General features: G+C 35.6%; 1 protein-coding gene across 1 annotated transcript in view; it reads left to right on the top strand.

Annotated features, from left to right (window-relative positions):
- Positions 1-5,056, top strand: part of IFT56 (intraflagellar transport 56) — a 112,208-nt gene extending 107,152 nt beyond the window's left edge. The window contains exon 18 of the mRNA XM_077144733.1: positions 2,248-5,056. Within this exon, the coding sequence (XP_077000848.1) occupies positions 2,248-2,359 (112 nt within the window). The 3' untranslated portion in view covers positions 2,360-5,056. The remainder of the gene's footprint in view (positions 1-2,247) is intronic.
- Positions 5,057-12,060: the final 7,004 nt, after the last annotated feature.

A 12,060-nucleotide genomic window follows, 5' to 3' on the forward strand; every position in this document is an offset into this window, starting at 1 on the left:
TGTGTAGAATTAGGTCATTCTAAATCTAATCTAAATACTGGGGACACTGAGTACACTATAACTCTCAAATATAAGAGCCAGGAGTGTAATTGGCTTCAAATAAATCTGCCTTTTTTACTCTGTTCTATTCTCTCTTTGCCTATAGGCTTCTTCTTGTCTTTTAGTTTAGGCCTGAAAGAATTAGGAATGGAGTGGATATGACATTAGCATATAGGGTTGATAATGCTGTTATTTTGCCATATTCCAGGAAATACTTAGACATTAGATTACATGAAATTAAGTGGCTTAAAGCTCTGTTTGTAACAAATATTAAAACCCTTAAAATTTAGTTTTCCAAAAATAACCATAGAATGTATTTGTTCTTGATGTGTGAATAATTAATATAATTTTATAAGTAAATGATCTATCAAAAATTACTTCCTGCCTTGAGTAGGGCATGAGATTTTGTAGGTCTGTCCAGAGTGATGCCTTGATAAATCCTGGAAGGATTTGAACAGTAAATAAGAAACTATTTGCAGAGTCCCCTTGGGGGAATGGTGAGAAAGAGGGAAAATTCAACTTCCCCAAGTGGAGGATTCTTGATATTCTCACAAGCAGTGGGGACAACCAAAGCAATAGGCTGAGCTCCCAATCTTTGGGTTTGTTCATATGAAATTTAACCCCACAAAGGATAGTTTAAGCCTACTTAAAATTAGGCTTAAGAGTCACCCCCAAGAGAATCTCTTCTGTTGCTCAGATGTAGCCTCTCTCTCTCAGCCAACATGACAAGCAAACTCACTGCCCTCCCCCTCTCTACATGGAACATGACTGCCAGGGGTGTGGACCTTCCTGGCAACATGGGACAGAAATCCTAGAATGAGCTGGGACCAAGGGATTGAGAAGACTTTCTCCACTAGAAGGGGGAAGAGAAAAATGAAACAAAATGAAGTATCAATGGCTGAGAGGTTCCAGACAGAGTCCAGAGGTTATCCTGGAGGTTATTCTTACACATTAAATATATATCACCTTTTTAGTTAAGGTGTAACAAAGAGGCTAGAGGGAAATGCCTGAAAATGTAGTGTGTTCCAGTAGCCATGTTTCTTGAAAATGATTGTATAATGATATAGCTTTCACAATGTGAAATCACTCTGTGATTGTGAAAACCTTGTATCTGATGCTTCTTTTATCTACCTTATGGACCAATGAGTAAAACATATGGATTAAAAATAAATTAATAATAGGGGGAACAAATGTTAAAGTAAATTTAGTAGATTGAAATGGTAGTGATCAATGAGAGGGAGGGGTAAGGGATATGGTATGTATGAATTTTTTTCTGTTTTCTTTTTATTTATTTTTCTGAATTGATGCAAATATTCTAAGAAATGATCATGATGATGAATATACAACTGATGAAAAAAGAATGTTCATATTGTATGTTGATTGGTTTTATTAATAAAATTTAAATAAATAACACACACACACACAATTACTTCCTGCCTACTTCCAGGCCTAAATAAATAAAAGAATAATTAAAATAAAATAAAACATAAAAAAATTTTAAGTGAAAAGGGTTGCTTGAGGAAAAAGAGTAGAAAATGTCAGTGGTCTCAGGGAAGAGTGCCAGTTGGCAGTTACCTACAGATTTGCTAAAGTTATAGGGAGTTTTGTATGTATTACTTAAAATGTTTTAATTTTAATCAATTTGTGTTTAATATAAATTACTTAAAATATAAATTCTGGGCATTTGCCAAATCTTAGTCCTTAAATCTTCTTTCTTCCATATTTATTAATATATTATTTCCCTTGAAGAAGTCATCCATTCCTTTGACTTTGCAAAATTTTACAAATGTAGTAGTGACACCCAAATTCTCATTACCTTAAACAAGTGAGAAATCTGAGACCCAGATGGGTTAAGTGACTTGTTAGTGACAGAGCCAGAATTTAAGCCCAACTCTTTCAGCTCCTAGATTTCTACAGGTTCATGCAGAATAAGCATAGAAATGGGCATATTTAAGTCATATCAGAGGGGATAAGTAGAGTAATAATATATAGAGAGATAGTATAAATAAACAGGAGTTTGCAGAATTTCCATTTTACTATTCAGTACTAAGAACAGGAGGCTAGAACATGTATAATAATGGTTTATGAATGTACAGTGGAAGAGTCTGTTACCAAAATGCCCTACTAGAAGTCTTTTAAGAAGTTGAATTTATTTATTAATTTTCATCTTTTATTGAAACACTTTGTCCTTTCATTTCTTTTCTTTAGAGAGACACTTCGAGAAGTTCTACATTTACTGAGAAGCACTGGTAACACTCAAGTAGAGTACATCATCCGGATCATGAAGAAGTGGGCCAAAGAAAACAGAGTACCTGTCTAAAATAGCTTCAGAGTCCTAGGGAACCAGTCACTACTTTGTCATAAAATTGAAAATCCTTTTCCCTCATGTTTAATGGAAAATGCAGGGCTCTATTTTATTGACATTTTCCTCCTGGTCTCTTCAGGCCTCAAGGTCAGTGCCTGACTTGCTTAGTCCCAGCCTCTTAGCTGAACAAAATGCCACAGTCTATGCTGCGGCCCCTGTATGATCCCACAAGCAATAAGACTTTAGACTTATCTCGTGCCTTTTGTTTCCAAAAATGCTCAGAATACTCTAGTGAAACCTACTTATTTTGAGGAGAATGGCATAACTTCCTTTTTTTATATTAGCATTTCATAGCATTTTCTCCTAGCTGCAGTAACAAATATCTCTGAGGTTTAAGAATCACCATCATTCTGTGATCTTATGTTTAGCCATCTCTATACATTATCCTGTTTTACTGGAAAATTCCATAAAGGTTTTTTTTAATTGTGAAAAATAATATATATACAAAAAAGCAATACATTTCAAAGCACACTAAAACAGTTATAGAACAGATTTCAGAGTTTGGTATGGGTTATAGTTCCACAATTTTAGATTTTTACTTCTAGCTGCTCCAAGACACTGGAGACTAACAGAAATATCAATATAATGATTCAGCAGTCATACACATTTGTTTAATCATATCTTCTTTGTTATAACTCCACTTTCTCCTTTGATCGTCACTCTTTAGGGGTGTTTGGGCTGTGCCCATTCTAACTTTTTCATGTTAGAAAGGGCTGTTAATAATATAGGCTAGGGGTATGGAACTGGTTGATGTTCCAGAGAGGCTAACCCCCCTGGTCTCAGGACATATCTTGTCCAGGGACTCATCTGGATGTTCTAAGTTTCTGGAGGATAATCATAGTGCATGGAACCTTTTTTAGAATCTCAGATAAAGCTCTAGGTGATCTCATAAAGGGTTTTTTAATACATCTCTGAAATCTGGGAGAACAGAGGCTGTAGCTAACTATATGATTCTAAGAATGGTAGTAAGATCTTTTATCAAACTGTCTAGTCATTAATCAATAATAGGTTTATGGAATTATTCTTTCAGCAATTGAATTCTTTATTATAATAACCTGTTACAATGAAGTAAGATGAGTATTGCAGTTTTTAAAAAGGTGACTACTATGAAAAAATCTGCATGGTACCTCTAAAGGTATTCAGGAAACAGTATACAAATCTCATTGGTCATATCTCCATATGCTTTAGATAACAAAAGCAGGTTAAGTTTTTCATGTGTATCTCACTGAATAAACATCATTTTTGAAAGTAGGGCTACAAAAATGGTATATATATGTATTTGTGGCTATTTATTATTGTAACAGCAATAGAACACAAATTGTGTAGAGCCCTTTGAGAGACTTTCTAATGGCTTGACTCTATCCTAAATCATAAACCAGCCCTGTGTTTCTTAGCTCTCACAACATAAACCTACTATACAAATGAGCATTACGTTTGTTTCTACACCAGATTATTGTTTTTCTGTTAGTTCAAAGTACCCAATTGTATGGGTTTGGAAAGTACACAGCCATTCCTATTTAACAGAGAATGGATGGGAAAAAAAATGAAAGTCCGTATTTCCTTGAAGCACTGAACCAATAATTTCTATAAACACTGTATCAGGTGTTCTGCTTATAGTCCCAACATCCCAATGTGGATGAAGATGTTATATTAAATGGAGATGGGAACATGGCAGGAGTCATAACCACCAACAACAGATGAAATCACTGAAGATAGCCTTTATCTTCTGGACAGTTCTTTCATCTACACTCAGGAATATGGCCAGTTATTTCTATTTTAGGCCCAGTTCTAATCTGTTAAGAGCACAAATCAAAATAAGCTGGGCTTACTTGCTACCTGAATTGTAGAAAACAAAACTACATCATTTTTCTTATGACAGAGCCTCTGTTTCTTCATTATGTTGTTCCTACTTTTTCAAAAATAACTGGTTCTCAGCATCTAAGGTACACAATGAGTCAAATTTGGGGAGAACCTACTATAATTCTTAGAATCATTATTGTAATTTACTTACCTCACTTAAAATATTAGCAAACACAATAGTGAAAAGACTTAGATGGAACTCCTTAGTGGCTGTTGGTAATGAAATTTGTCTTCCGGTGAATTATTTTCAAATTTCCTATACTTGAAAAGCTTTTTCATTTGATGGTAATTTACTTTTAAATGAGCTTTAGTTGAATGTAATACTCTAGATTCTCCCTGACATTTTCCTATATTTTGGACAAAAATATATTCCAAAAATAGCAATTCCCAGAATTTTAGACTAATGTTTTTTAAGTTTGTAAACCGTAGGATTGAGCCCAAAAAACAAAGACTAGTTTAAAGAGAGGTACCATCCAATTCTGTTGTTTTTGAGGATAGACTTATGAAATGTCTTGCCAGGGTCTCAAGATTACAGAGTAGTATCTCATGGCTATTTTTTTACATGTGATGACAGAAAGAGAGAGAAAGGTCCAGGCTTAGAGTTGTAATGTAATGTGTACAGTTCATAGCATCAATGTATCATTTATAGTTTATAGAATACGTTACTTGCAAACAGAAAAGTTATCTTTTACAATTATTTTTGTACTTCAAAAGAATTATTATTTTCTATTGTAATATATTCAAATTAAACTTAATTATTTGGTTCTTAATGGTATTCTGTTGAATGTGGTAAGTTAAGATCCTACATACATCATGTCCTTTGTCCCCTTCTTTCCTGGCCTCAGAGCAAAGAGAATACCAAAGTTTCAGGTCCCACCACTTACTCTTTACAAGAGAAGAAAGTAAATCTTCCCTTAGAAGTCCTGTCCACTAAGAGACCTGTAATTCCTGCTGAAGCATATTAGATTTGTTTCTTTCCTGAATTACTGGTCTCTACTTTGACCAGTGTATAGTACAACATGTGGAACATAGAATGCACTCAAATACTTGTTGCCTAAATAATTAAACATGGTAGAGCAGGGACTTGTGAGACCTGACCTCATATATTCTAGTTCCCATCTATTTCTTATTTTACTGTGTGCTGAGCATATACCAGGTACTAGGGGTGCAAAGACAAATAGTGCAGAGTCCTGGCCCTTAAGGAACTCAGTCTCACTATACAAACTAACCACAAGAACAGGGAATTAGTGTTATCACAAGGAACCAAGAATTAAGAGAGAAGGAAAAGCAATGGGGATGTTTGGACCCATGTAAATGAAACACCTCCCACCTCACTTGGGAGAAGCAATCAGAATGAATCCTGAAATTCAACAGTTAGCAAGATGCCTAGACTTCTGTCACATGTGCAGCACATGCAACATACATCCAAGTGCACAGAATTCGAAGGACTGCTTTTCTCTTTTATAACGTAATACACTTATAAAAGTTGCAAAGCAAGCAGGTATTATATCAATATTTATATCTACCTTCTACTGGCAAAAGGGAATTAGTGGTTACTAGTTCCTATATTCAGGACTCAGACTCCTTATGACTTAGATAAATAGCCATCTTTATCTCTCTTTTCTTCTTTATCTTAAAAAGTACTTCTGTACTAAAGTTTATATGTACCCTATCATACTGCTCAAACAATATTCCTGCCTATTTAGAGATGGTCTCAGAGAAACAGAGCTAGAAGCCTAATGACTGTGCCTATAGCCTACCTAAACATTGGACTTCAGGAATATGTGAAGAATAGACAGGCTATAATAAAATTATAAATAAATACAATCAGTTCATGTGTGTGCCTTGCAAGTATAATGCATAGACAAGCTTGCAAATTTTTTGAGCATCAAAATCCTTTCTTTAAATAAAATCAGAATGTCAGATTCAACCAGGATCTGCCATGAGCAAAGGGAAAGAAGGAAATGCAGAATGTCTACCACTTAGGCTGCCCCTCTTAGGGGAATATAGTTTACAAACCTCAGAACATGGGGAATATGTGCCCTGCTAGGACAAATTTAGGTGAAGAGACAATGGGAAGCACAGATTTGGTCATCTATAGCATAAACTATGGATATATTTTATCTAATTTATCATATTTCTGTATATTTGTTTGTTTATTTATTTATTTACTTATATCCCACTTTGTTCACAAAAGAATTTGAATTAAATTCCAAAAAATACATGACAAAATATGATTCAGTAGAGGGTATTTAATAGTAAAGGAAGCTAAGAATAAAGTTAATGCACAAAAGTATATACCAAAATTACTAAAGATGGGCCAGAAATTCATCTTCATGCCTCCTACCAAACAAAGCAAAGGGTGAAGTACAACCAGCTACAAATTCGCAGTTTATCTGTATGAATGAACTAAGGGGGCAGGGTGGGGGGTGATTTATTCAGCGAAATCTGATTGTTCATTGGTTTCTGAATTAGGTTTCTCTTCACTATCACTTGTACTATAACTTGAACATAATGTACTACATTTGCTTAATACGAATTTAAAAGGACTTGATTGTTCCCCTAAACATGCCCAGCTCTTTCCTACTGAAAAATAGTTGTACATTTAAATAATTACACTTGTGCTTCATTTAATTTCCACTATAAAATATAATGATATTCTCCTTTACCAAATTTTCACTGGGGAATAGTTATCAGTGTGGTGGAGCTGGGACATGTCATTCAAGTTTCCAAAATTACAAGCACATATTAAGATAAAAGTGTAAATAACAGTAACTAGAAAATAATTGCAAAGATCTATAAAAGCAATGAAATGATAGTATTATGTAGCTTATACATTTACTGAGAAAATTCAAAGTAGGTTAAATTAAAAAGGTTGCATGGGAAAAGTGAATCTTAAGCTGAAACTTGAAGTATAGAATTTAGTCAAGTAAAGGATAAGTAAACAAGTATGCCAGATTAAGTAAACAGCATACATGAAGTCATCAGTGATATTTACAGATATTTAATCTTTTTTTCCATTGAATTCATTTATATGATATTGATTAGGCTTAAAGTACATTTAACATACTAGATATCATATGCTAGACACTACATGACTGAGTATGGCGCTCATTTTAAAGGAGTTTTGTCCTAGAGAGGGAGGCAGACAAGTCATAGAACTAATACAATAAGGTAAACTCAGGCCAGACAGCATGGAGGAGCAGCCGACAAACTAAACTGGGTGAAAGGATGGGAAAGGATTGATAAGTGGAGCTGCTATTTAGGGAGAGTGGAACTATGTGGTTAAGAGGCCGTTGATGATCGTAGTATGCTTCCACTGATGTAACAAATGCATTGTGCCAAAACTAACTTTCAACAGGCGCAGGGAGAGGGGGCATGGGAGAGGGGTATGGATTCTTTATGGAAAAAAAGGAAATGTCTTCATATAGATTATGGTGGCAAAAGCATGTCTGTATACTTAGGTTGGATTGTATGATGTGTGAATAAAACTGTTTGAAAATGTACAGAAACAAACAAATACTAGAGAAAATGTGGAGAAAGAGATGTACCTATTCCGTGTCGGTAGGGAAACAGAGAGGTGCAGCCCTTTGGAAGGCCGTGTGGTGGTTCCGCAGGAGGCTAAAGGTGGGGTTGCAATATGATCCTGCAACTCCATTGCTCAGTATATACCTGGAGGAACTGAGCGTGGGGACATTTGCACACTGGTGTTTATGGTGACATTTTTCTTGATTCACAGTGGTTGAAGGGCCTAAGTGTACAACAGCTGAGGAATGGAAGGGAGAACTATGGTGTATACATACAATGGACTACTGAGCAGCCACAAGAAGAAATAAAGTGAGGCATGCAACTAGGTGTATGAACCTTAAGGACTGTATGTTGAATGAAATGTCAAGAACAAAAAGACAAATATTATCATGCCTCACTCATTTGGACTAACTATAATATAGAAACTTGGTGAACTAAAGTCAAGAGTATGGGTTATCCTGTTGGGGCCTATTGTAAAGAGTCCTAGATTGTAAGCTTTTACAGCAGTCATATATATTCAGGAGCTGTAACTGTTATTTCTAAATTCTGAGATATTGTGCTGTTTGTATTATGGCTGGTCTCAGAAACTTTGCTTATTTATGTGACTCCTGAGCCTCAGAGTTAGAGTACTGAAGCTATGAAAGTCAGCAGACCCCAACAGGAACTGTTTAGAAAGTTGAAAAAGTGATCAGACTTCTACTAGAGATGTGAGTGAAGGTAATCTGGATCAGAATACAGGGTAAAGTAAAACTTTAACTTCTATGTGAGACCTAAGGGAAATATGTTTATTTGGTGCAAAATATATATTTTGGGTAGTGCATTACCTAATTTAACTTGTGTAGTCAGTTTAGTTGAACCCCATAAGTACATGGAATCTTGAATAGAGCGTGAAATTTTGTTGGTTTGTCCAGGTTAGTGTGTAATGCCCCAATATATCCCATAATAATTTGGATAATAAATAAAGAGGAATTTGCAAAGTCCCCATGGGAGACTGGGAAGAAAGGAGGAAATACTAAACTTCCCCATTTGGGGAATTTCTGATATTCTCGCAAACAGTGGGGACTACCAAATCGATAGGCCAAGCCCTCAGTCTTGGGGTTTGCCCCTATGAAACTTATTCCCACAAAGAATAGGCTAAGCCTACTTAAAATTAGGCCTTAGGTCTCACGTAAAAGTTAAAGTTTTACTTTACCCTGTATTCTGATCCAGAGCAGCTTCATTCATATCTCTAGTAGAAGTCTGATCACTTTTTCAACTTTTTAAACAGTTCCTGTTTAAAAGAGTTCCAGAAATCTCTTTTGTTGCCCAGATGTGGCACCTCTCTCTAAGTCAACTTTAGCAGGTGAACTCACTGCCCTCCCCACTGCATGGGACATGACTCCCAGGAGTGTAAACCTCCCTGGCAATGTAGGACAGAAATCTCAGGATAAGCCATGACATGGCATCATGGGCTTGAAAAAGCCTTCTTGACCAAGAGAGGGAAAAGAGAAATGAGAGAAAATAAAGTTTCAGTGGCTGAGAGATTTCGGAGTCAAGAGGTTATCCTGAGGTTACTCTTATACATTATATAGATAGCCCTTTTTAGTTTATGGTGTATTGGAGTAGCTGGAGGGAAGTACCTGAAACTGTTGAGCTGTGTTCCAGTAGCCTTGATTCTTAAAGACAATTGTATAAAGATATAACTACAATGTGACTGTGTGATTGTGAAAACCTTGTGCCTGATGCCCCATTTATCCAGGATATGGACAGATGAGTAAAAAAATATGGATAAAACAAATAAATAAATATTAGGGACCTAAGGGGTAAAATAATTTGGGTAGATGGAAATAGTAGTAGTCAGTGAGAGGGAGGGGTAAGGGGTATGGGATGTATGTTGCATTTTTTTTTTCATCTCTTTTTCTGGAGTGATGCAGATGTTCTAAAACATTATCATTGTTCTAGTTTTCTAGCTGCTGGAAGTGCAATATACCAGAAACAGAACAGCTTTTAAAAATGGAAATTTAGTAAGTTGCAAGTTTATAGTTCTAAGGCTATGAAAATGTCCCAATTCAAGCAAGTCTATAATAATGTCCAAATTAAGGCACCAACAAGAGATTACCTTCACTCAAGAAAGGCCAATGAATGTCAGGGTTTCTCTCTCAACTGGAAAGGCACATGACAAACATGGTGAAGTCTGCTAGCTTTCTCTCCAGGCTTCTTGTTTCATGAAGCTCCCCAGGGGCATTTTCCTTCTTAATCTCCATAGCTCTCTGGCTGCATGGGTTCTGCTTCATTGCTCTAAAGAGGGACTCTCTCCAAAGTGTTTCGTCTTTTAAAGGATTCCATTAAACTAACCAAGACCCACCTGGAATGGGTGGTGTCACATCACCCTCTAATCAAAATTTAATACCCACAATTGGGTGGGTCACATCTCCATGGGAACAATCAAAAAACTCCCAGTCAGCAATATTGAATGAGGATTAAAGGACATGGCTTTTCTGGGGTCCGTCACAGATTCAAACCAGCACAACTATGGTGATAAATACACAACTATGTGATGATATTTTGATTGTACAGCACATATGGACTATGTATGTAAAGATTGGTCAATAAAATATATGTTGACAAATATGAGTATATACATACATATAAAAGAAGCAATTGATGATGCCAGAATGCCTAGGCTCAAAACGCAAAACCACCACCTAGAGCTGCATAGCATGGGGCAAGCTTCTTACCTCAGGGTGCCTCCATCTCCATAGGTGCCAGAAGGGTTGATACCAGGACTCTAAACACACAGGGCTATCGTGAGGATTCTCTGAGATGAGTCAAGAACAGGATTCATTGCAGCATCTGGCAAATAGTGAAAATTCAAAAAAGCTAGCAGCTATTGATAATACCAAACATTATCTTTATCACCATTATTCTAGATTTAAAAATATATTTTTATTGAGATATCTTCACACTCATACAGTCCATCCAAAGTATACAATCAGTGGCTCACAATATCATCACATATTTGTATATAGATATTTAATCTCAACTTTGTTCCTATTCTTTATCTATTTTCACATAAGGATTCATTTGTTCCTTGGAAAACAGTGTGGCCTTATAAACTTGTAGTTTCACACTATGACCTGGCAATTTCCTCTTTAGGTATATGCCCAAGAGGAACTCCTGTGCATGCACACCAGAACATATGTAAAAGAATGATCATCACAGCACTGTTCCCAATAGAAAAACCCTGGAAAAAAGCCAAATACCCATTGACAAGAGGGTGGATAAATAAATTGCAGAAAAGTTAAAATGGAAGACTATACAAAATAAGTAAACTACAGTTCTCTTGCAACACCATGAGTGAATATCAGCAATATATTGCTGACAACTTGAAACCATTGTTATAAGTTAAAGACAACCAAAATATAAAGAATCCAAAGGAAAGCAAGAAATTGATGAACATAGGAGTCAGGATGGTGGTTACCAAGATCAGAGGCAGCAAGGCTTTGCAATGGAGAGGAGGCCACATAAAAGGTACATTATTGTCAAGGTTCTAGGTTTCATATTGGTGGTAAATAACAAAGATTTATTCCTTGTTTAAAATAAACGATATAAGTAGTTAAGTAAAGGGAACAATGGTGAGAGTGTGTTTTAAACTAAGGGTTATGACCAAACGAAAGTCCTGTGCATCTGAAATAAAACAAAACAAATAAATAGAAGGAAATATTCCTAAATGTAAACAATGATTATTTTCAAATGGTGGGGTGAGAAAATTGTGCTTTTTAAAAAATTAATATTCTGATTTTTTAATTACCAAATCCATTTACCCAAAAGTGATTTTAAAAAAAATAACAAAAAATCATTAAAATGTAATGACAGAGGGCGGGCAACAGTGGCTCAGTGGCAGAGTTCTCGCCTGCCATGCCAGAGATCCAGGTTCGTTTCCTGGTGCCTGTCCATGTTAAAAAAAAAAAAAAAAAGAAACTATGATAGAATACAGAAAAACAATAGAGAAAATGAATGAAAACAAAAGCTGATTATTTATGATGATTGATAACACTGATTAATTTTTAGCTGGACTAATACAGGATAAAAAGAAATAATACACAAATTAACTATCAGGAATGAGTCAGGTAACATAATCATAGATTCTGCATCTATTAAAATGATAAAAGGAGTACCATAAATAACTTTGTACTAATAAATTTGACAGTTGTCTCAGTTTGCCAGGGTGCTAAGTCAAATACCACAAAATAGGTTGCAAGGCAACAGGAACTTTTTGGCTCATAGTT

Source organism: Tamandua tetradactyla, chromosome 1, assembly GCF_023851605.1.
Source record: "Tamandua tetradactyla isolate mTamTet1 chromosome 1, mTamTet1.pri, whole genome shotgun sequence".
Lineage (NCBI taxonomy): Eukaryota > Metazoa > Chordata > Mammalia > Pilosa > Myrmecophagidae > Tamandua > Tamandua tetradactyla.